The 25,079-nt window shown below is 39.7% G+C and overlaps 3 protein-coding genes across 3 annotated transcripts; 1 reads left to right on the forward strand and 2 right to left on the reverse strand.

Annotated features, from left to right (window-relative positions):
• The first annotated feature begins 1,879 nt into the window (after positions 1-1,879).
• Positions 1,880-7,718, forward strand: LOC104429000. Its single transcript, XM_039308283.1, has 13 exons — positions 1,880-2,201; positions 2,636-2,712; positions 2,809-2,889; positions 2,987-3,115; positions 3,206-3,292; positions 3,639-3,692; positions 3,845-3,935; positions 4,024-4,094; positions 4,201-4,270; positions 5,178-5,230; positions 5,552-5,645; positions 6,376-6,473; positions 7,241-7,718. The coding sequence occupies exons 1-13, from the start codon at positions 1,898-1,900 to the stop codon at positions 7,610-7,612; spliced, it is 1,581 nt and encodes a 526-aa protein (XP_039164217.1). The 5' UTR covers positions 1,880-1,897; the 3' UTR covers positions 7,613-7,718.
• Positions 7,719-7,955: 237 nt separating this feature from the next.
• LOC104429001 (carboxypeptidase A6) lies at positions 7,956-13,670 on the reverse strand. Its single transcript, XM_010041907.3, has 11 exons — positions 13,285-13,670; positions 12,608-12,665; positions 12,426-12,536; positions 12,034-12,171; positions 11,498-11,567; positions 11,362-11,417; positions 11,005-11,130; positions 10,236-10,375; positions 8,850-8,922; positions 8,687-8,761; positions 7,956-8,543 (listed from the first exon to the last, which is right to left on the reverse strand). The coding sequence occupies exons 1-11, from the start codon at positions 13,434-13,436 to the stop codon at positions 8,232-8,234; spliced, it is 1,311 nt and encodes a 436-aa protein (XP_010040209.2). The 5' UTR covers positions 13,437-13,670; the 3' UTR covers positions 7,956-8,231.
• Positions 13,671-15,279: 1,609 nt separating this feature from the next.
• On the reverse strand, positions 15,280-19,854 carry LOC104429002 (protein PEROXIN-4). Its single transcript, XM_010041908.3, has 6 exons — positions 19,689-19,854; positions 18,942-19,006; positions 18,511-18,630; positions 18,295-18,423; positions 17,735-17,864; positions 15,280-15,736 (listed from the first exon to the last, which is right to left on the reverse strand). The coding sequence occupies exons 2-6, from the start codon at positions 18,945-18,947 to the stop codon at positions 15,648-15,650; spliced, it is 474 nt and encodes a 157-aa protein (XP_010040210.1). The 5' UTR covers positions 18,948-19,006; positions 19,689-19,854; the 3' UTR covers positions 15,280-15,647.
• Between the last annotated feature and the right edge of the window lie 5,225 nt (positions 19,855-25,079).

Raw genomic sequence — 25,079 nt, forward strand, 5'->3', positions numbered from 1 at the left:
TATTTAAAAAAAAATTAAAATAATTTATTTATTCATGTTTCTTCCCGCGGTCTACTTTCAGTACTTTTTTCTAGGGAACTTTCGTCCCCACCTTCGTCTTGTGGCCTATTCGTACCACTTTTCTGACTTCCCGCCAACTGACCAAAGTGCAGTGTTTGTGTTTTGGGTCCTTTTAGCCTCACATCCAGAGGGACCGTTTTGTTCGACCAAAAGGCCAAAAACAAAAATAAAAAAGAAAAAAAAAGGAAGGGCCCCTTTTGCAAATCGATCCACCAAACTTACTAAATTGCACTAAACTCGAATCAAGTCGAGCCAAAAAAAAAAAAAAAAAACAGTTAAATTGCAATTACTGAAGCCAGAAAGTTAAGCTACTAGGATAAGATCACTTTGTAATTTTTTGATCGAGGGATTTCTACTCTCAACTCTTGCTTCTTCTTTTTTTCGCTTAATTCAACTAACGATCATCTTCGCACTTTCGACATCATGCGACGGGCTTTTCAATAGCATTGGATTTTGCATTCATGAGTACAAGGGGACTAACCTGCACTTGTCATAAGGAGATATGTTTTCCAGGATTAGCGATTGAACGCTAGTAATGTCAAGCATACCTACTTAGTCTATTTTAAAGTATAAAATTAGAAAATTATCCATTCTTTTATCTTCAGCTTCCTTATAAGTTTCCTCTATTTTGCTATCATCATCTCAACCAACGCCAGTCAGAAAATCGCTGGCAGACGTTCCCCCAAAAGTTTTAAAATATTTTCATGGTTGGACTAGCATGGTCCAATACAATCTTGGCTCTCTCATAAAATATTATAGCCAATAAAAAATTTCTCCTGAAAAAGTAGTTTTAAAACTCGCACGTCGGTTGATTTGGCAATTTATGTAACTTGTCTTCGACATTGAACGTGGGAGAATCATATTAAGTGATTCAGAGTCGTCTCGGAAGGCTTTATCTCACGTGAAGTAGATTGGGTCATTATAAATTATTCCAAAGCATGATCCCCTCCAGTAGATCTGTAGTTTGGACACAAATAAGATCATACCTAATATGATAAGGGAGACGAGAATAAAATCCATAACCTTGCAAGATCTCATGCCCATTGAGATGGCCCTTGCTAAGTGACTCGTTGCTAGGGTTGCCTTTTGAAACGGCCACTATCTCATGTGCTCACTCAAATCACTTCTTTTAAGAGATCAATCTATACACAATGGGTCAAGACTTTAAACTACTTGTTTTTTCCCTTTAATTCTTTGAAGTACAAGTAACTGCAAAATGCTATCTCCATTTCGCCTTTTGTTTTTGTCAAATTCTTCTTTTAGCATTCACTCACATACCTTATTCGATTCACGGGATTGATAAGTGGGGATTTCCCAATTAGTGTACATTAAAACATAATTTTCTAAGAAGGTCCTCTATTTCCCGCACATTTCACAATTCATTAATATTTATTTTCGCAAATAATGGAGTTGCTGAGTCTGATGGAAGAAAATAATGTTTAAGCGTAGAAACTTTGTTATGGGTAGACACAACTAATATATCAATCATCCTATCATATTAAAGTAGATAATAGCGCTTTTATTGCTATAAATGGTATACATGATATACGCCCCCGGATTCTTATATAATGCCATACATTTTATAGTTGTAACGTCAAAACTTTATAACCCTACAACTTGTGAGTTAATATTGATAGTGGAGAGATTATCTAGATCGGTATCTAATTTTTCCCTCCCTAATTTTGGGAAGGATTATTCACGAAAATTTTTCTCGTTCTTCTTCTCCATTTTTTCGCTTCGTATGTCCGCGTCCCTAGCGGGCTAGGACGCTGCCAAAAAAGTTTTCCAAAGATTGTCTCCTTCGCAATCCGCCAATTCGAGTGAAGAAGCAAATCAAATGAAATCGCTGCTCCCGCACCTTCCTCGCCCGGCTCTCTTCTCCCCCGCCATGGGGGCCAGCCCCTCGCACGTGCCAGCCTGCCTGCCCCCGCGCGCCCAACTCCATCCCGCCCCGCACGTGCGAACCCGCCTCCCGGCCCGCCCACCTCCTTCTTCCTCCTCCGCGGCCACCTATAAATACGCAACCGCCGACGCGGCCTCTCCTACTTCGGCGGCCAGGATGGACGGAGGAGCCGCGACCGACGCCGAGAAGCTCCGCGCCGATTTCCTCCGAGTCCTCCGCGGCAGGCGGTCCGACGAAGGTACGCTCGACGCCTCTCCACGGACGCGACGCTCCTTCGTCGTGTTCGGCTCGAACTGGTTCCGTGCTTCGTCGGTGAGGATGAGTGAGTGAGCTTGTGGCGAGTGACGTTGCTTCCATTCGCGGATGTTGAGGCTCGGAGCTCCGTAGAGCAGTCCGTTGCGCGCCGCGAGCTGTTTTGAGATTCGTGAAAGCTTGCCGAATCGGCGTTTTACTTGTTTGTTCGAGTGCGCGCGTCTCTTTTGATCTGGCGTCTAGTTTTTGCGATTGCGAAGTGCGTGTGGATCGGTTTGTGAATTTCGTCTGGAGCGGATCGTCCGGAAGAAGTGATCGTTGGCGACAGTCTTCGGCGAAGGAACCGGAAATCGGAGAGATTGTGTTGTTAAAGCGGACGTGTAATTGCGAATGTTTAATCGTCTCTGTTGTGCGTTTCAGTTGAGCTATCCGTAGAGCCTGCGAAGCCGGTGGAGAATCCTTTGTATCAAGATGCTAATCCGCCTAGTTTCAGTGAGGTACGCGATTTCTATGGGGGACGCGTTAAGATCATTTGCCTTCGTGAGGTTTCTTGCTGTTGGGATTGTTCACATCTGGATGTGGAATTTGTTTAGGCAATGCAATCTTGTCCCAAGGAAAACATTGAGAATCTCAAGGAGCTGATTAAGGAGGAAAATGTCTACTTAATTACTGAGGTAGTTTAAGCCCTAATGTTGTCGCAGCTTCAATAATGTGTCCATTGAAAAATCATTTCCCATTAGTCTTTGATTGTGGTTTATTGCTATAATTCAGAAAGGAGAGCAGGGTCGCTTGCCTGTACTTATCTTAAGCTTGAAAGAGGACATTGTCCGGAAGAGGCCTGCTATTGTGTTCCTGCACAGCACACATAAGTGCAAAGAATGGCTACGCCCTTTGCTTGAGGTAGCTACCTCCCGGCATCAGACCTCTGAGACTCTCTGCTTATGACTGAGGAATGAAGCATGTGCTTACTCTTGCTCCTTTTTTCTCCAGGCATATGCTTCTCGAGGATATATTGCGGTTGCTGTTGATTCTCGCTATCATGGAGAACGTGCCAGTAGTCTGACCACCTATCGCGAGGTCCATTTTCCTATTACCATGTCTACTTATTCCTCATTTTTCTTGATTCTGCATTGCCTGTTCAGAGGGACTTGGTCTTCTGTAAACATTGTCGACAGATTGGTCACAGAAAAATAAAATACACTCAAGTAATTTGGTCGTTAGGTGCCTCAACTATGCACAAATGCTTTCTCTTAACGTCTTCTATTTATAGCTATATGGTTTCCTTTAAGGGATTATTTAGTTTCTTCATCTATATTAGATAGAAAAATTGTCATGATTATCTGAGAGTATAAAAGATGGTCTGGACTTTATCTAGAAAGCCTTTCATTGATATATCTGTCTGGTTATCTCGGTCACAATGCAGGCTCTTGTATCATCATGGAAAAAGGGTGATACTATGCCATTTATATTTGATACAGTAAGTCCTTTTATTGCTGAACTTTAGTACTGCTGCGTGTTTGATGATCTCAACAGCCTTATTGTCTAGTTAGTGTATTTCGCATGATTGACTACAGAAATACAGCTTATTTTTAGCTCTGGGTATTGAGGAGATCAGTGGAACCCCTGCAGGTCTGGGACTTGATCAAACTGGCAGATTATCTCACAAAGAGGGAGGACATAGACCCTTCAAGGATAGGGATCACGGGCGAATCACTTGGAGGTTGATTAATTAGAACTTAGACTAGGTCGGATGCCATAAGTGATACTTACTGTCACCTATGTATTTGACATTCCACATTGTCATTCAGGAATGCATGCATGGTTTGCTGCTGCTGCTGACAAACGCTATTCTGTAGTTGTCCCTATTATTGGTGTGCAGGTTAAAAGTTCATCTTCTTTAATAGTCAATGTCTTTCCTTTTCTCTATCTTCTGCTAGGTATCAAGTTCAAAATTTTCAATATTAATATTGATTAATTATGCGCAGGGGTTCCGATGGGCCATAGACAACGATATGTGGCAGGGTAGAGTTGACAGCATAAAACCTGTGTTTGAAGGTAACATCAAGGCTTACATGCTATGATAACAACATCGATATTACTTTGTTTCCAGTTTATTAGGTATCTAATCAATTTGAGCCAATTTGTTTGGACAAGTAGCGTTTGCTATAGCTGTTTATATGGGAACTAGTTCTGCTCTTTTCTGCATGGTCAAGGATGCTATATTGCCCCAACCCATAGTTCTGACAGTATTTACTTTTAATAGCTTAACAAGTTCAAATATCTAATCAATTTGAGCCAATTTGTTTGGAAAAGTAGCATATGCAATACCTGTTTATGTGGGAACTAGCTCTACTCTTTTCTGCATGGTCATGGATGCTATCTCGCCCCAACCCATAGTTCTGACAGTATTTACTTTTAATAGCTTAACAGGTTCAAATTACACATTTTTTATTTTTTATTTTGGATTATCTAGATGAAGATTTATTAATTTCGACACTAGAACGCAATCGGTTAGTTGCTTCTGCACCAGTAAAAGTTATCCATCTTGTATACAAAACAGTACATGGAATGGCAGGTATACTTATTTTATCAAAGAACTCTATCCCTCCAAAGTACTGCATTGTCAGTACTCTGTATTTGTACTTTTCCTGCTAATTAAAAAGCAAGTAAATAGCCATTTTTGAAGCTACGCTGCAGCATCTGGGGGTGTGTGTGTTCTTGGCATATACTTTTCCTTGGAATGACCTACTGAATGAAAATTGTGAAATGAGCATCATCTGCTAGTGCTGTATAGCATTAAGTATTGTCTGAAAATTTTGTTCTCCTGGAATACTTTGGCGGAATATTGTTTTTTTTTTTTTTTTTTTTTTTTGGGGTGGGGAGCAGTCAGCATCTTTAGCCAAGTCTCAGGAAAAATCTAAGTGCAAACAACTCAGTAATGCTTATAGTTTTTCACTTGCAGAGGCACGCATTGATTTGGGAAAGAGCACCATAGACAGAGAAGTGGTGGAGAAGGTTGTTTTTAACTATCTATCCAATTCTGGATCTCAGTTAACTAGTGTATTTCCTATTTGATCGCTTAGAGTTCTGTTTATGCTTTTGTTCCCTAATTTTCTAGAAAGATTTTCCCTCGTTCTAATCATTCCTAATATCAAGCTCTTGGCGAATTGCATTTTGATATGCCATATTAGTAAGCCTACTTATGCATTCAAAGAGCACGCAGCTTCTCATAGTCATATGCTTTCTCAGTTGAACTTCAGATTATACATTTATTTTCCTTCGATATATGTGCGTCTAAACTCCTGCTGGTTTCACGTTTATATTCCCATTAAGCAGGTATGGAATAGGATAGCTTCTGGTCTAGCATCTGATTTTGATGCCCCCAACACAGTCCCAGCCATTGCTCCGCGGCCCCTTCTGATAATTAATGGTAAAGTCATTTCTCACATTGAAGATGACATTTTAATTTTATGCCCTTGAGATCTCCAGATGTTGTTAATGACATATAAGCCCTTCAATAGTTAAAACCATGTTTAGATTTGTTCAATGTGCGTGAACATATCTGGTGATAAATTGCCCACTTAGAATCCTTGAAACTTTTCTTTTGTCTTAATGTGCACGGAACTCAACTCACTGTTTGTGCATCATAAAGACTTTTTTTTTGGTCGAAAAGACTAAAGAAATTAACTTGGTACCGAAATTTTGTAGTCTATTGTCGTTTCCCGTCCCACATCAACTCTGAATTTCTTCTATTTTCCCTATATGTTCATCCTTACGCTGGTCTGCCATAGTTCTTGCACGACAGACATTTATTGTCTTTATAGACCAGGCACCACCAAAATGACATTCAGTTTTGGAAATCTGCTCTGATGCATCTCAATTGTAGATGGATTTACTTTCCTAGAATTTTTTGTTCTTTAAAGATGAAAAACTTTTGTCCTTTTGATCTTGTTTTCTGATGTAAAAAATCCAAGCTGTTGATCAGGAGATCTGTGAGCTGCTTGGGTGGTCGGATATCAGATGCATTGACGGCTTCAGATGCTCTTTGTTATAACTGCAATTCGGCTATCCTGCCATTAACCTGATAATTCTTGTGAAGGGAATGTTTCGGTAGCACTACTTATTGTCATGCAAATTGAAACTTGAAATGACAATTTCAGGTGCAAATGATCCTCGCTGCCCTCTTGCTGGCCTGGAAGTTCCAAAATCAAGAGCGTCTGAGGCTTATGAGAAGGCACACTGTCCAGAGAATTTTAAGGTGACCTGCCCCGTCGCTTTCACAGATTTTATTTTCTGTTCTCTAATTAGAACATCAAAAGCACTCAAGGTGATGAATAAAGAAAGGAAGAAAGGAAGCTTCGCGAGCTCCTCCATTTCTTTAGGGTCAATCTTTTTTTGACTAGACGCCAATGCTAGTACACGTATGAAAAACTTTCTTATTGGAAGCAGAAGTTTTCAGTCGTCCTGACTTCAAGCAAAGCAAGTGGCCTCTACACCTCACCCCTGCGCTGGCGTTTGAACTTAATTCGACTCTAGGGATTCACCGACACACCTTTCTTACTTCGTCCACAGAGAGTCCAGCCCTGCGGTTCCCATCCCATCCAAAAGTATCTATGTGGACAGGTCACGATAGACATGTGTCAGCCCAGAAGTGACGGGTGGCAAATTAGCCGCGATAGTTGGTGGTTTAGTCATGACAGATAGTGGTTAAACCATTCCGCGGGGCCACCGATGCGCTTACTTAAAAGGTGGAGGTTTTTGTCTTAGGATGATTCATTAGGTTTGAACAATGTGCCCGGTCAATGTGCCCGGTCAATGTGCCTGCTCGTTCAGCAATCTCTGCCCGACAAACATACCTGTCGGTCAGCCAAATGCTTCATTACCAGTCGGCACACAGTCGTTGTCAAACACGTACTTTCGCGCCCACCACTACACGCACGCACATTCCAACATTGTTACTGTTATGGTTGATTGAAAACCACACCAATTCTATTGAAAACTGATCTCTTCTTCCAACACGTGCAGTTAATTGCAGAACCGGGAATCGGACACCAGGTGACACCGCTGATGGTCAAAGAGGCTAGTGACTGGTTCGACAGGTTCAGCTTAAGCAACAGTAACGATCCTCGTTGTTCGTCTTGGCTACCTGTTGCTTTTCATGTATTTCGATCTACTTCAGTGTTGCGTATTGCAGTGCGTGTTTCTCCGGATCCAGCCGTCCTTTGGGTGGATCCCTCGGTGATGTATACGTCGTCGTCTTGTGTGTATAGCAGGGAACTTATCTTTCCCCTATCTCACCGATGCTTTAATCCAAATTTCCCAGTTATGACGTCTGAGCATATACCGGTATATAATCTCAAGCATAAAGTTCCGTTGACCACGGCCGCATCTCCATAGATGTGGAGATGCTTCCTCGTTGAAGCATCAATTGATAAACCAATCGCTGCCCCTATATCTTCCATTTGTTAAAAATAATATTGGTAGTTTAAAAAAAAAAAAAAAATGAATGTAGTATAACTCGCACAAATAAGTGTGTACAACTAAAACCAGTTGGTAACCTTTAACCTGCGAATAGGTGATAAATCACCCTAATCAATATTGATAACTTCTGTAACTTCTTACAGAAGTTAGTAACTCTTAACATATTGAATATTGATAATTTTAAATATGTTACGTTTCATTTCCACACAAATGAAAAGTACAAATCACGAATTTGGGATAAGTAAAGATAAGAGCTGAATTTGCTTCTCAAAACTGGTATATTCCGTGCATTACTTACTTCATTGATACAAAGTTCAATACAGTACTACAAGAGTGCATGTAACCCTATTCTTATAAATTAAATCATTGCGTCTTAAACAGATACAAAATCTTCTACAAAAAGGGGAAAAAGAACACTTGCGCATATGAAAATTGGCAACCTTTCCTCTAACACTACCACGCACATTGCCATCCATGCCCAGCAGAAATTACAGAAAGAAAACAAAACAAGAAAACAAGACAAAATCATGACATGTCATACGGGCACGGACGGAACACCAGGTCTACTCAACTTACTCTTTGAAATTCTAGAACAGAACATGAACATTAGCAGCACGAACGATAAGAGGAAGAGCCTGAAGTATGTCCTAATCTCTTGCATACCGAAATCGAGCACTTCCATCTTCTTCCCATACCTACTGCTCCGGTCCATCAAGTACCCCTCGAGGTACTCGTCCATCGATTCCCATGAGCTCGGTCGGGAGTCTTTCAAGTGGATTTCATCTAGGTATCGGGGCCCATGCTTGAAGATTGTAAAAAATGCAGCTGACCAATCACTGAGAACTCTCTGAAAGTGAATACAAACAGAATTTAAGGCCACTCCTACCTTCATTCATTACCAATCAACTAGGGAGTGTGAACTAAATCCTTGCGTTTTATTTGATTCTGTGCTGACAGCAATAGTGAAACAAAATTAAGAACTGGACTTACATTGTAAGTGCTAATATCTGTCGGATTGAACATCTTGAAGCAGTCCTTTGGTGATGCTGCTCCATCTCCATAGATCTGTTGAACAACACTTAGGTCAAGTGATTGTGAAAGCCAGAATATTATAAGTCTGTCTTGGAAAAGGTAAACTGCGCTCTGCACAAACCTCAAAGGTAAAAGCCATAGGCACCCTGGCAATGTCATACATGTAATCTGTAGCAGTGCCGTGCGCCAGATACCTGAACACAACCACCAGTCAGAACATGTGCAAAAGTAAGCAGAAGTATTAGATGTTTATCTACATCCTTTGTGGAATGGAGAAGTAGTTAACATGTTAGTCTTCAGGAGATAAGTTAGTTCCAGTTGCAATCCCCGACCAACTTATATATCAATTGATGCTGGCTTCAAGACCATATGAGTGACTGTAATATACAGCATAACTTGATCTACTATGTTGAAAGAGTTTGCTCAAGCTGGACGGCATCCCGTTAATTATTGGTCCTAGGCTATTAGAACCAAGGGAACTAGTTGTATGCTCCCCAGTAAGGACCAAGTAAATTTGGACTAAATTAGTTTAAGGATAGTAATACTGTGAATTCTATTTAGGAACGGAACTAGGCCCTTTACCCATGTAGACATCCTTAAGAGCCATCGTCAATTGTGACCGAGCTCTAGTTCAGTCTTGTATCAGTTTCTCAATACCAAACAAAACTGAAGTATTGACTGGCTTTATAATTTGAGAACACAAACTGAACCTAAGTGATCGGTCACTTTCAAAGTGTTGTGGAACAAGCAGGAGAACAATTAGGGGCAGAATATCCATTAAAAAAATCTCGATTTCTGCAGCTTCAAGAGTGATCCAATTGGTATAAAACATTAGTGTAGTTCCATCATCTACTCAGTCTCATGCTTGCACACTTCCCAGTCAATGAAAAAGAGAAAGTTCTACCAAACAAGAAGCAAAATAGCAAAAAGTAAGCATAAACAAAAGGTGAGATTGAATGGAGATGGAGATGCATCAAGATACTCAACTTGCATTCTCAACCTAGCAATCAGAAATTTAAGGTATATTTGCTTTGACTTACTAAAGCAAAAAGCAACTTTGTTAATTTCTCACCAATATCTAAAATATTATCTAACTTAAAAATATTATGAAAGAATTACATGTGAATTTAGTGTCAAGACTAATACATTGTGAAAGTTTTAGGTATTTAAGGAAAAAATGTCAAAGTATGGACACGGCGACATTTGAAAAACCGAGAAGCAAAAAGTTTCACTCTAACAGACTACAAATTTTGACCAAACAAAAAAAAAAAAGACAGACTACAAATTGACCAACTCAAAGGAGGGAGATCTCAGAAGACTATAGAAATCCAGAAGAAGGATCCCTTCAAAACTAAAACACTACTGCTCAGCAAAGGACCTTATTGATTCCGTGGTGTCATTGCTTTCCTTTTTCAATTCTGGGTCTCCAGAGGCATCATTTTACTTCAGTCTCTTTAAACAGGGAAATATACCAATTACATAAATTGATAATTAAAGTAATACAAACCCGACTGATCCTCCACCGGAGCCAATCATGCAACGATTCTGGCAGTGAAGAACATTTAGTTCCTTCAGCAACAAAGTCATCCTAGTAGAAGGCAAGCCCAGAGGAGTCGTATTTTTGTGGTCATAGGGCATAAATAAAGCCTACACAATCAAGAAAAAGATTAAAAAAAACCTTCACAGCCAAGAACAACATCACACTGTGCATATAATTCCCACGTAAAAAACAATGTAAAAGTGTTGTTACCCTACATTTTTTACTTTCCCCAAGTAAGAATATCACACAATTCCCCACCATGGATCTAATGATCAAACAATAAAAATTATTGCCAAATTTTCAGCTGAAAGTAAAGTATCTTCAAATGTGGTACTTAGGGAAAAGGCTTCTGTAATTTTCCTTCACAGTGGGGTTAAAAACAAAATCCAGTTAGGAGATCATTGGGGAAGGAATTTGCAAATTAATCTTCCATCAGTACCTTAAATGCCAACATTACTAGTAAAAACACCATCAGACCTGCCAAACAAAGACGTCTTACATTTAAAATAAAAATTCTAAAAGCGGCTATAACTAAGCGCATCACTTACAAATAATCAACAAATGCAGTTCTTGCACAGAATTCTATCACCACTTTAAACACATTGCCACAAATTAATATTGCAACTACTGCAGTTAACGATACACAAATCCAAAACAATAAAGGCAAAGCCATTAACTATTTAGATAAGCAAAAGTGAGAAAACAAAAGCATTAGCAGAAAATGGATAACACTTACTTCCATTCCTGAATGCACATTCACCCAGATGTGAGGATTGAATGAAGTTGCAAGTTTCCGCATAATTTGAGATTCTGGCTCACTAAAAGGACCAGTTCCTGGATTTTCTTCATACGGATCATAATCCTAAAATCAAAGAAACTTTGAGAATCAGAAGAACATTTCACAAGAGAATAAAGGTTGAATGTGCATTGCAGTTCATATTAAGTACTAGAATGTCTGCAGTGAAAGTTTACTAAATGTAGCCTCAATAATAAGAAACAGATAGGATAAACAACACAGAAAGGAAAGATATGAAGTTGAGCCATTCCATTGCAGTATATAAATTACATAACCAGACAATGGTATAAGACAAACCTTCTCCTTTTTGCCCCAATCTACACTCCAATTTCTGTTCAGGTCAACTCCTCTCCCTGTTACAAAATTGAAACGGATGTAAAGTATTTTTCTTAGAAAAATATATGAGTCTTAAGACATCAGAATTATACAATACCATTTCTCCTTTCACAAAGATCTCCTGCTTCAACAAGTCTACGGCCATTTACGTTCTCCATTGGGACTACCTAGTATGAAATGGAACTTCAAGAATATAAGTTTCACTGCGATTTCTCAAAACAAGAATATGTTCTGCGAACATATACTTTGTAGTTGTTGGTGACATGCATAAAAACGATGGATTTCATGCTACAGATCAATTTAGACACAAAAGAAATAGCTCCAAGGGATATTCTTGGTGCATCTAAATAGAAGATTCTGGGCCGCAAAAGGAAAAGGTTCATTTAGTATAATATGTATAATGATGCTCAATTTGACAAAGAGACAGAAATGAACAGCTGATTCAATCAATTTGAACAATTAAAGATCCATACTTATTTGATGCCTTGTCAGCCACAAGTAAAGCAAGCAAGAAGTCATGCAAGTAAAGAAAACTGCTCATTTCACAGGCACCTAAAACTGTGCCGGGAGCAGAGATTGCAGCTTCATGCTTTATAATAGAAAAACTCGTGACAGAAGTCATGAGAAGTTTACCTTTATGATGAGTTTGTCAAGGAAACTGTTTAGAGAAACTGAATCTACATTTGGTAGAAATTGTTCTTCAGTCAGGATTGACAATATCCTCAAAGCCACTTCAGATGTAATTAGCTCCCTTCCATGCTGTCCAAAACTCTGGAAGACAAGGAATCATCTGTCAAAAACACCAGCAGTTACCAAGCTGAGATCGTCTATCCACTACAAGTCAAGCTGAAAAGTGGAATTAAGAAGGCCATCCCTAGATCTTTGCAGGCCTGCCTAGAAATATAAGGCGGAGCCTTAATTATCACGATTGTGACTTTTACATGTCTGCCAGAAAATTACAGTTGAAGTATGAAACAAATATTGCTAAACAGAATTTAAAGAATGTAGAAACTCTGGAAACTTACAAGAAGAATCCGAAACTTCGACTTGTCATTGATTTCTCTGACATTGCGGCAATAGGTAACAACGGCTAGCTCTGCTCGATAACCTCTATTTCCACTTCTAAAATTATTCATCTGTTAACGAGATTAAATTAGCTGAAATCAAAGAATAATGAAACAAGAGAACAAGCGAGCCGATGCCTCACCGTAAGTTTATCCGGGTGACGGTGAACCAAAGCCTTTATCTCTTCCATCAAACGAGCGCTGACAGGCAAAATTCAAGGCATGAACTCTCTACAGAAGTCAATGGACGGGAGAGGCAAAGAAAGTTGCAGTACTTTCAGAGCTCTACCCGTATGATCAATCAAAAATTTAAAACTTGACGCGCCAACAGCAACTGGAGACTAACTAACGAATCAAAATTATGCGTAAATGCGGCACCCAAAAAGAAGGAAAGTTCTGCATTAGTTCACGTTTAGATGCGGAAAACTCGTTGACCTAGCGCACAACAACAACAACAACATCAATCAATTATAAAATCTCAATGATTGCAATCGACACAAATCTATCGTAAGTACTTATAACAGAGAAATTGCCCGAGACTAACGAACAGATAGCACCACTTAGAACCAAAAAGGAAGCGGTGAATACGGATTCGTCCAAATTACTATCGCCAAACATCCCCAGGAAAATCGAACTGCCACAAACGACTAAAAACGGCCCCAGAAAAAGTAGGTATTATTCGCGTCTGCAACTCATTTTCGCTCGTAAACTCGCAAGTAAGCTCATAACGAGCTGATAGGCCAAAACAGAACGAACACGCGTAATCAGCCGAGCGATCTCGGAATCCGTCGGAAGAAGGCAGAAATCGAACCGCCATTACCTGGAATGATAGAGATCGAGGTCGATGGGCGTCAAGCGAGGCGCGCCGCGATTAGGTTCGCCACGGGCGACGAGCAAGCAAGCCGGAAGGAGGATTAGGAGGAGGAAGAGGAGGACGACGGAGGGCGAGAGAGGAGGAGGGCGGCGGGCCATGCCGCGAGCGACGGAGGCCGGATCGCGCTCGACAGGTTCACGTCATTCCTCGCCGCCGCCGCCGCCGCCGCCGCCGCAGTCGCCGCCGTAGCCGCCGCCGCCGTCTCGTGGCGAGTCCGATCGGTGAGCCGTGAAGCGAAGCCGGCGGAGAAACGGGCGAACGCCTTGACCGAAGCTCGAAGATGATGGCGAGAGAGAGAGAGAGAGAGGGAAAAAGGGAGAGAGAATGTGTGCGGGAGTGGGGGAGCCCGCCGTGATTTGATGATTCCACATTCGGCGGTGACGCTGATATGATATTACCGACATTTTGTCATTTTCTTTTTCTTTTTCGGTTGGAGACATTTTATTATTTTAATTTTTCTTATTATTTATTATTTCGCCTTTTAGTCCTTTACTTTATTAAGGATAAGTGCGAAGTTCAAAATTTCTTGTGAAACCACACTCGAGTACTAAAATTTTTAGAAAACTTAATTAAGTTTTACGACTTATCAAATTTGAATGATTATATCATTCTATTAATTTCGTCCAACTAAACTAATAAAAAATGATGATGTGCTTTTTTCTTCTTATTTTCTTTCTCCTAGATGGCAATAAAATTACTAAAACATGAAACATGAGGCTAGAATAACATCGTTTATATCTGAATTTTAAAATAAATGTTATTTTTAACTTAAATTAAATAAAAGCAAACTTGAGAATAGAACACATGCAAAAACGAGAAGAAGAATGCAAGCAAAGATAGCTCTCATCTATGATTGGCGAGGGTCATTGGCCCTTTCGAGTGAGGGTTTCTCACCTCCCTCCTCTCTTTTTATTTATTATTATTTTTTTTAAAGTTTGCTTTTTAAAATATTAATAAAATTATTTTAAATTCAAATAGTATTTGTATTGAAAATTTGATCAGCACGAAGTGGTTTTAGCCACATCAACATTATGTATGATAGAGAAAATAACAATAAATAAATCACATCAATATTTCTCATTAATCAAATTAAATGGAATTAATAGAATGACTTACTTGCATAAATTCGGAAAGTTTTATAATTCAATTGTTCTTTTTGGAAGTTATAAAATTCAATGAGTTTTAGATTTTTTAGTACATTTATCCCTAAGCAAAGCATCATTGTCTGATCTTTATTCTATTATAAAGTTCTTTTGCGCTTTTTTCTTCACCGTCAATTATTTGGTAAATTTCCTCGAGATGATGAGACACGGCAAAGGAAAAGAATAAAATAATAATCGGGGCACGTGGGGAGAAATGGGGGTACAGTTAATTTGAAAAACAGGCGAAGGAGTGAATTTCGATGAGGATAACATTAATAAGTGTCAGAAGGCAATTTTAAAAAAAAAATATTTAGAATTTAATATTAAAAAGTATGATTAACCAGTCAACATTCGTTCGCAAGACCCATTTATTCAAAAATAAATAGTTTACATTTTAAAATCGTTAAATTTTATGCATCGAAAATTACAATGTTTTTTCTACGATTGCGCGACAACTTTCTCGATGATCACGCAGTAGTCAACGGAATCTTTTTGGACAAAGGGGAGAGATTTGAGAGCAGTTGGATCAAGCACTTTTCCTTTTTTTTTTAATCTATTAGTTAATTTAATTAAAAACGGATTGATAATCTCATTTCCCAAAGCATGACTACTAATGCCTCTTTCTGGAGAATCCCTTTTATGCTATAGAACCCCCTCATCTCCTATGTCTAATGTCTTAAAATGGACTCCTCAATACCAATTCAAGTGAAAATGCAAGCTTTACTTGTTCCTATTTCCTCTAGGAACTAGCATTACAGCATATACTTACACTATCAAAATATGCCAATTTGCCAAAAGGAAGAAGAGAAACATTCTGTGTCTTACTTTGTAAATGATATTCAATCTCAGGCACAAGCTCAAGGTTATGCCCAGAAGGAGAAACATAAGATCCAGTTTAAACTCAGAACAGATACAGGCTTGTTCAGCAGAGTTCACTGAATTTGTGAAGAGAATCCATCTTCTGAAAGAGCTCAACTGGCATAATATTGTACAGCAAATGACATACCGACTCTGTTCTCTAGCCCGAATTCAGCTTTCGTTAATTAAGAATTCATCTGCATGAAGAACCATACAGCTTTATCTTCATATGAAAAGTCCTGAGTTATTTTACAAGCACATGGATAAAGGCGTCAATGCATCAAATCGAGCTTGCGTAAGTGCTTGGTTTCAGCCTTTCTTCGGCATGGCAGCGAGCCTAGTGTACATACTCGCCATGGATTGGTATCCTCTCACGTCACCCGATCGGAGTAGGTTTCCTGCAAACAAAGGTAAGTAAATCATGCTATATGTAACCCTAGCCCCATACTTTTGATATCCTCTGTGTGTTGAGCCTTCGACATAATGAGAAATTTATTTAACAACAAAGATTATATTGACATGACCAAACCATCAAAATCGTGCAATACGTAACCCAATCACCACATTTTACCAGTTTCTTGTGTTGTGCTATAACCTGAGAAGGGCTTATCTCTTGAACCACATGTATACACTCAGATTTCATTGCAGTTGCTTTCCGTTCTACTCTTCAGCATTCGGACAGTATATCAAGGACACCACCTCAAAAGCTCTAGTTGCCCACACATACACACAACACACTAAATGATGGAATCATTATTTTCTTTTTTTCGTAGGTAGAGTCTCAGTACTCTATTCACATCAAAGCATCCATTAAACTGATCTGGAACCACCACTGACAAAGCAAACACAACACTGGACAGCTATCTTGCAATAAGTACATCAACATCCAAGCTCACAGAATGTCACACACATGAACAGGTGCTCTCAAGAAGCCTAATTCCCATCAAAGATGATTCCAAGAGCTCAGCAGCAACCTGAGCAAGAGAGCTGCCTAGAGAGAAATAAAAGGAAAAGAAAGGCTCACCTCACCACACATGGAGGAGCAGAGTAAAGAGTCATATTAAGGACAGCAGTAGAAGAACATGACCGCCTGACACAACAGTGGATTCATGCAGAGCAGGCAGTCCTTCCCAGGGGCCCCACATTTTCATCTAACGGGTTTTACTTTGGAAAAACATAATCTCTTTTCTAACACACTGCGACCATTGCAAGCAGGACCAGGACAGAAGGAAAAAATAATTTTGAAATGTTACATTGAACAAGTACAAGCATTTGTTCTTTATTACCGTTCTCCATCACTTCATAGTTGAAATTATCTCATTTAAGCCATATAATATTTTGGCCAACCAAGAGGTAAACAACAAACCCCAAGAGTGCTTGTTGCATGAATGACTAAGACAAATTGCTCTTAAGGTTCCTAATAGATAAGAGTTTGAGTTGAAATTGAAGCATTATATCATGCCTAATTCATCTAATCCCCAGAATCTCGTGCGTAATGTACAGACCAATAGAATGTGTTTATGTCAATACTCAATTGAGGCAAAGACATCCAACTATAATCACTTGTCCCAGCACTACTGTCCTATGTATCCAATCCAACTGAATCACCATTAGAAATAAAGAATGAGATGAAGTATTGTTTGAGATGGGATTAGGAAACAAAATGTGGAAGACCCAATGAAATCAAATGCTCTCTCTTAATAATTGTCAAACGAAAAAAAAGGTCTCGCTCTTGTTATTTCCACAACAGTTCGATTAAGGACACTGTTGCACCTCCTTCTAAAAGCAACCTATTGAGAATCACTGCGAGATGTGGAGGGCACTCCTTTTCGGTACTGATATAACTAGTCTATGTCAATATCATGGAGGACAGAAGATGATTGTTCTCATATGAACTTCGCCACAGAGTTTTGTTCTATTCCTGTTTGAGAGGGAATTTCACTTTTCTCTTTTTGGCTGAGGGGAGAAAATATTACTCAATGAAGTGCAATGGCACAACTTCTTGTCCTTGTTGTTATGGTATGCACAAGGTGGGAAGGTGGAGTGATCCCCAAATCCAGATTTTATACCGAGAAAGGTGACTCTACCAACTTTTGGCTCTTGGTCCTAACTCTGCATAGTTTTAACGTAACTGAAACAACATTCAACTAGATATTATTAAGGAAGCAACACTGCCACATTTTATCACGAAACAATGAACATGCAAGCACATGAGTATGCACTCCTTGCAAGAGGTGCAAGCAACAAATATTAAACAGCACACTAGTTCACTTAGATAATAGGCATTACGAAGACTTTAGGTGAGGAACTTTCAGGTTGAGGTTAATGTAATGACGAAAGAATAATGATTTTTTAGTTACAGATGTTATATCTTGCTTAAAAAAATTCCATGATACCTGAATCGCAATTTAGTGGGCTGTCAGGCTCAGGGTGGGCCATGAGAGCTATTATAGCCCTGCAAACAGACTGAAGTGTCCAGGCAGGACTCCATGCATTCTTCAGAATATCAAGGCATATCTCCCCGGTCTGTATAAAATTAAAATGTCTATCAATTAGTCAAACAAACACTCACAGCATCTCATACTTTTGCATCAGGTATCTCTGTTGACTTTCCCAAGCTAGTAGTTATCAGAAAATCTATTCATGTAGAGATTGGAAACAGAATTTGGAAAACATTAACCTAAAACAGGTCAAGATTGGTTCCTGATAAAGTGTCAAAGAAGTATCCAATTCTCAGCTTTGCACCTCCATCTATCTTTCATGTGCCAGTTAAATCAGAAACCTAAACTACCAACTCTTTCTAGTTTCTGATTCTGAACAAAATAGATATTGACTAGAAGAACCATTAACCGCCAACAACATAGTAAATCAGTTCACCCTTCAACCAATTAACATTTACTTGATCTAGTTCCAGCTAAGTTATCATCAATAAGCATTCCTATACAAACAATTATACCTTAAAGTGCACGTTGGGGTGGAATATCTTAGTCAGGAAACGAACTTGAGGCGGCTGCAGTGGATACTGCTCAGGTATAGCAAAGGCTAGCTGGAAAACACCACCCTCAAAAGGAGTCTCCGACGGTCCCTAATGAAAAAGAGAATTGTCATTTTTATTATATGAGCAACCGCACCATTCCCTTGACAATTACCCCCACCAGCCATTCAATCTCACCTTGATAAGAGCAGTCCACTTAAATATGTTTGAGTCATCACAAACCAACTGAATGTCCGGATCAGCTCCCTTCTCTCGCTGCACCTCTTTGTATTCCTTGAACAGCCTCGCCCTTGATGTCTACAAATATAAGCACACATCGACATTAGGATCCACAACCAACCTGGGGTTATAAAGAAAAAAAAGTAGAAACCAATTCCTCCACATGTATAATTGCAGGAGATCAAAACTGCTGCTTCATGAGATACCCGGCATGGAAAAATGACTTACTCAGTACATAAGTATGATAACCTAGTGTAAATTTCACCATAAGAAAGAAAACTTTTCAAGAATGATCATATTCTGGTCGCAAAGTTTTGAAAACAATAGACTTCACTCCCCATTGTGTGGAAACAGCAGAACAAAGAGGCAGCAGTTACAAGTAATCATACCTGCATTTCGATATATCCTCGCAAATCAAGTCTGCTACAGGAAGTCTGACTTCCACCAAATTCAACTGAAAAATTGAACAACAGTGAACCAATATATCAAAAAACTCAAAGAAAAGGGAAAATCATGCCTCATGCTGTCTAACATTTGGGTATATATCTTGCGCATTCTCGCCACTCCCAAATCACTCCCCTCTCATATCCGGGCAAATTACTCAAGTATCAAGCACGAAAATGTACTGCGAGCACCAACTCGCCTACCACCACAACGAAAGTAATCAAAGCCAATCTTTCAAGCGTACCCAGAGAACATTTGGGTGTATAATTCGTGCATCCTCGCCACTCCCAATTCACTCCCCTCATATCCGGGCAAATTTCTCAAGAATCAAGCATGATAATGCACCACAAGCACGGACATCATAACGAAAGCAATCAAAGCCAATCTTTCGAGCATACCCAGCGAACATTTGGTTATATAATTCGTGCATTCTCACCACTCCCTAATCACTCCCCCCTCATATCCGCTCAAATTACTCAAGAATCAAGCACGCAAATGTACCGCGAGCACAGACCCGCCTACCACCGCAGCGAAAGCAATCAAAGCCAATCTTTTAAGCATACCCAGAGAACAAATTTCTTGCTTTTTACCAAATATCAATCGAACGATTTCTGGGTATTGAAGAACCGAACCAAGAACGAGCAATTCGCGGTCAATAAAGAGAGCGGAAAGCTCGCGATCGAAGAGAATACCTCGTCTTCGACGAATTACGATTGAAGTCGAAGGGGCTTCTAGCTCGGGACGAGGAGGAGGACGAGGTCGACGGTTGCAACGCGATTCCGCAAGACAATACACGCGAACTCGAATGACGACGACTGAGAATCAGAAATGGACTCCCATCTTAAGCTTTTGGTCTCGTGTCCTTCTTGAGTTTTTTAATCATATGGCTTCTTTCCACCAAAAAAATAAAATAAAATCACATGGCTTTTTCTTTTCACACTTAACGTCAGATTTCATAAATAGTTTTTTTTTTTTGGTCGGTAAATAGTTTTCCTATTTTCAAAAAGAAAAGAAAATAGTTTTGGATTAATACCACAAAAATTGATACACTTATTAAAAATTTATCCCAAATTAAATTTTTTATTGCCAAAGACCTTCAACTATTACATCTGCGACAAATTCATATTTTATGAATTTTTGTTAAATTTTATCGTTAAATTAATAAGTTGAATGACATATAACAATTGATAGGTGTATTAGTTTGAGATCTTACCATCCATTAGTCATACGGGTGTACCAAATTTTGATTTTTCATGATATTAATTTAATTTAATGAAAATTAATTGAGATAAATTTATTGTCACCGTATCGCTTTATGATTTTTAGTAATCAAAAAATTTATTTAAAATAAATTTGTCATAAATATATTAATTTGGAGTTTTTATAGTATTAATTTTTTTTTGGCATAAGTATACAATTCTTATTAGTATGGATAAAATAGATTACTCCAAAGACAAAAACAAAACCCAACATAATCCTCTATTCTTGAGATGACTACTAATGTAAAGCTCAAGAAGGGGCTGAATTTAAAAAGAATTATAACATCTCATAAAAGGGAGAAAATTAGCTTTTGCAAAAGAAACATAGTTATATAGATGCGGTAGTTTTTTTTTTTTTTTTTGTCAGAAACTGGTTATATATTAGATAAAAGTAGCATTACATCTAGGATGAAAAATATCAAAGGCTAAAATATCGAGCAAAGGAGACGGGGGAAAGGAAGCCCAAGAAGACTTCAAAAGACCATTGTCATGGGCCTTAGTGGTCCAATCCGCAGCAAAGATTGGCTATTCTCGGCAAAACCTAATCCATGACTTGACGAGACGAGGGAGAAGGACAGCCGGCGAGGAAGGGGCGAACCTCCCATGGCGACGATGGGGATTTTTCACCGCTTCCACCAAAACAAGGCGATCGATTCGATGATAATGGGGTTGGAGGTCCGGTTTGAGTTGATCAAATGGTTGAGGGCGAAACACAGTGCTTGAGCCTCCACCTGCAAAGCAAAAGACGCAGTACGGTCTCTGTAATTCCTTCAACGATATATCCTTTGTGATCTCGACAAATGAAGGCGATTGATCCTTGATCACTGCCTGGCTTGAAAGCCCCATCAACATTCATCTTCAGAACTCCAGGATCAGGCGGACGCCATAAGCTATCCAGATCTGGGAGATGTCGATCTACAGAAGCAGAAGATATGACAGCAGTGCGGGCTTGACTTTGAGCTTCAGCTATGACATAGGATGCAGCAAGAGTCTGATGGCGAAAGATAAACCTATTGCGGGACTTCCAGATATTCCACAGTAGTGTGGCGATGAGCTCAGATCCAGGTAATTGTTGTTTAATAGCAAGTATGTTAGCTAGCCAGTTTTCGATGCGTGTAATTTCTGCTGGTTGAATGGGATAGTTTATTTGGGGGTGGGAATAGACCTGGGAAGTCCAAGGACATAATAAAAATAGGTGCTCTGATGTTTCGGGTTGTTGGGTTGAACATAGGGTGCATATGGGATCGGAGCAGAGTTTTCGTCGAAAAAAGGTTAGCTCTAGTGGGTAGGGCATTCTGGCATAACGACCAAATGAAAAATTTAACTTTGGGAGGTATTTGGAGTTTCCATATTTTCCTCCATAAGAGGTTAGGAGGCTGATAAGAGGAAGATGGCTTAAATATAGGATTGCAGAGACTAACCTGGCTGAGAACAGAATAAGCACTTTTAATAGTATAATTTCCTTGAGATGTACAGGGCCAAATAATTTTGTCAGATGTAAAGCTAGGTCTAATAGGAATCTTGATAATTTCTGCGATGGTATTACGATCAAACAAACGATTCAGTAAACTGAGATTCCATAGGTGAGTATTAGAATCAGTTAGCTCAGATACCTTTTGAGGTTCCTGTTCAGCAGCAAATCCTCCTATTTTGCTGTTAGGTAGCCATCGGTCTTCTCTAATTCAGATGCTAGATCCATTGCCCACAGACCATTGAATCGAAGGTAAGATAGAATCCTGCGCGCAATGATACTCTGCCAACCCCGGAAGATCGAGTCCCTTTTGGGGCTGTTAGGAAATCCCCGAATGAAAATACAGACTTTTTGAACAGTTAGCCCATAATGAAGTAGGCTGATTTAGGAGACGCCAAGCTCATTTACCCAACATGGCTTTATTAAAAGCCACAAGGTCACGAAACCCCAGACCACCCATCTATTTTCCAGTCTTTAAAACTTCCCATCTTTTCCAATGGATTCCAGATTTTCTGCTATCATTTTGCCACCAAAATCTTGCTATCTTTTTTTCAATGGATTTACAAAGCGAGACAGGGATCTTAAAAATAGACATAGCAAATTGAGGTATCGCCTGCACAACGCTTTTAATAAGAACTTCTTTACCACCCTTAGAAATTATACTCTCTTTCCATCCATCTAACTTAGCATTTACTTTCCCTAGTATCCAAGCAAACATATCTCGTTTAGATTTGCTCCAGTCCGACGGGATCCCAAGGTATTTTCCTGTTTTAGCTAAGATTGGAATTCGAAGTTCATGTGTTAAGTTATCTTGTAGTTGGGAGGGACACCATTTGCTACAGAAAATACCTGATTTGTTTCAGTTGATTGGCTGTCCCGTAGCCATACAGTAGTGATTGAGAATAGTGGTTAGCTCGTGACATTCTTGTCTTGATCCATCTAAAAAAAATATAGCATCGTCGGCAAAGAACAAGTGAGTCAACGTAGGGCACTATCTGTTAAATTGGATACCTTTTAGATTACCCATATTGAGAGCTTGATGGATAAGAGTACTTAACATGTTTGCCATTAGAATAAAGATATAAGGTGATAAAGGATCTCCCTGTCGAATCCCCCTTGATGGTTGGAAGTATTGTAGCTGAGTGCCATTGAATTTGACACTAAAGGAAACAGTAGTAATGCACTGCATAGTCCATTGAACCCAAATAGGATGAAAACCTAACCTGGATAGGTAGTCTTTGAGAAAGTCCCACTCAACACAGTCATAGGCTTTTGACATGTCCATCTTGACCACAGCTTGGAATTTTTTCTTTCTAGTTCGTGTCTTAAGCTGATGTAGAGTCTCCTGCACGATTAAAATGTTGTCTTGTATTTGACGACCACTAACAGATGCACTTTGTTCCATAGAAATAATGTCAGGCAGGAAAGGCTTTAATCTGTTGGCTAACACCTTGGAAATAATCTTATATGCGAAATTACAAAGGCTAATGGGTCAGTATTGATCTAGACATTCTGGATTAGAGACTTTCGGTATGAGAGTGATGATAGTCTTGTTGAGATCAGGGGGTAATAAACCAGATTTAAAAAATTGCTGCACCGAGGAAAATATGTCTTCTTTTAAGATTTCCCAATACTATTGGTAAAATAAGCCATTAAAATCGTCGGGACCGGGGCCGGGATTTCCCTAGCTGAAAAACAGCGGTACGAATTTCCTCTTGAGTAACATCAGAAATAAGTTTCTGGTTCATAGCCTCTGTCACAACACACTCACATTGTTGTAGGATGGGCCCATAGTCACAAGTGTCTTCTGATTTGTATATCGTAGAAAAAAATTCAAGAGTCATGTCTTTGAGAAGCTGATCATCTCGAACCCATCTTTGTTGTGCATCCATTAGCATCCTGATTCGATTTCTGTTTCGCCTTTGAATGGTAGTGGCATGAAAAAACTGTGTTTTTATCACCCCACCGGCCATTTAATCCGTGATCTCATTGCCCAATCTTTTGTTCTTCCCGCCGCCATGCACTATGGAGTAAACCTTTCAGCTCGAGATATTTTTTTGTTGATCTATTGTAGTGGTAGTCCGGTTAGTTAACATCTGGATTTGCTTCTTTGTAAGGAGTTAATCTGCTCGCTTGCTTTTGAAAAAGTGTTTTTACTCCACCTCGAAGAGCCCCACCGACTTGTTGTAGCATTTTTGGCGGGGTATAGCCCTTTGCACCAGATGAAGCCCAAGCTGTGTCGATGACTCCTTGACATTCCTGATGCTGCAGCCAATATGCTTCGAAATAAAAGGTCTTCCCGTTTCTGTATTTGGTAGCTTCGGTTGAAAGAATCAGCGGACTGTGATCCGAACCCACTGCCGGTAAAGCACATACTTCGCCTCGAAAAGCAATCCTCCAGACCAATTACAAAGAACCCCGTCCAATCTCTCTTTGATCAACTCATTCCCCTCACGGTAATTCATCCAGTAAAGGCGCATCCCTTGTCTTTGTCAATATCCATTAACGCACGTCATGTAGTACCTCTCTGAAGGTTTGCATTAGACCAAAATCAAGGGGGCGTTTGCCTACTTTCTCCCAAGGATAGGCTATTTCGTTGAAGTCCCCGGCGCAGATTCAAGGTAATGAGTTGATGGATGCAATTCGACGGAGAGCTGTCCAAAGGGCTGACGAGATTGAGGAGTTGCTGGAGCATGTACACAGGTGAGTCTCATAGTAGTTCCTTTCCCATATTCAGTGCATATATAATCAATAAAGTCGGCTGTAGAGAGTTCCACTTGAAGAGAAATGTGAGTATGCCAAAAGATAGCCAATCCACCTGCGATGCCTATTGGGTTAACTATATGAGAAAAATGAAACTTAAGTTGACGCTGCATTTTAGAAAGAAACGAATCTCGGTTCTTGGTTTCCATTAAAAAAAGTACATCTGACCTGTCTTTGGCCACTAGGGCCTTTAGTGCATGAACTGTCAGGGAAGAGGCCAATCCTTGACAGTTCCAACATATAAGCTTCATTGTTCTACCGGTGGCTTTTTAGGGCAAGCCACCTCAGCCCGGTTTTGAACTTCGTCTTCCATTAAAACAGGAGTATCCAATAACTTGTTGTCATCAATTGAATCCATTCCATGGGTACTAGCTTCATATGGATTATATCGTTTCAATTTCTTAGATGACCCTATTTTGGTTGCAATGCGGGATGGTTTAGTCTTCTTGGCATTCACAGGCCGTTGAACCATGGGTTGTTGGACATTGCACAGCACAGATTGTGGAGCAGGGGTCGTGATCACAACACCTCTGGTGGACTCCGTCAAGGGAGGAGGAATGACAGAAGAATCCTGATAAGTTTTCACATCG

This window comes from Eucalyptus grandis, chromosome 3, assembly GCF_016545825.1.
Source record: "Eucalyptus grandis isolate ANBG69807.140 chromosome 3, ASM1654582v1, whole genome shotgun sequence".
NCBI classification, from domain to species: Eukaryota; Viridiplantae; Streptophyta; class Magnoliopsida; order Myrtales; family Myrtaceae; genus Eucalyptus; species Eucalyptus grandis.

Bases quoted from the DNA above. Each gene is read 5' to 3' on its own strand.
- LOC104429001 (XM_010041907.3), bottom strand. From the start codon at position 13,436: ATGGCCCGCCGCCCTCCTCCTCTCTCGCCCTCCGTCGTCCTCCTCTTC. The intron at 12,172-12,425 runs GTAAGTTTCCAG...CTTGTCTTCCAG, and splicing joins CGAAGTTTCGGATTCTTCTT to AGTTTTGGACAGCATGGAAG. The intron at 11,568-12,033 runs GTAAACTTCTCA...ATTTCATACTAG, and splicing joins TTGACAAACTCATCATAAAG to GTAGTCCCAATGGAGAACGT.
- LOC104429002 (XM_010041908.3), bottom strand. The intron at 18,424-18,510 runs GTGAGATTGAAT...CTTTTTCATTAG, and splicing joins AGTGGACTGCTCTTATCAAG to GGACCGTCGGAGACTCCTTT. The intron at 15,737-17,734 runs GTATCATGGAAT...CTTTGTTTGCAG, and splicing joins CCCACTAAATTGCGATTCAG to GAAACCTACTCCGATCGGGT.
- LOC104429000 (XM_039308283.1), top strand. From the start codon at position 1,898: ATGAAATCGCTGCTCCCGCACCTTCCTCGCCCGGCTCTCTTCTCCCCC. The intron at 3,116-3,205 runs GTAGCTACCTCC...TTTTTTCTCCAG, and splicing joins GGCTACGCCCTTTGCTTGAG to GCATATGCTTCTCGAGGATA. The intron at 5,231-5,551 runs GTTGTTTTTAAC...CCCATTAAGCAG, and splicing joins ACAGAGAAGTGGTGGAGAAG to GTATGGAATAGGATAGCTTC.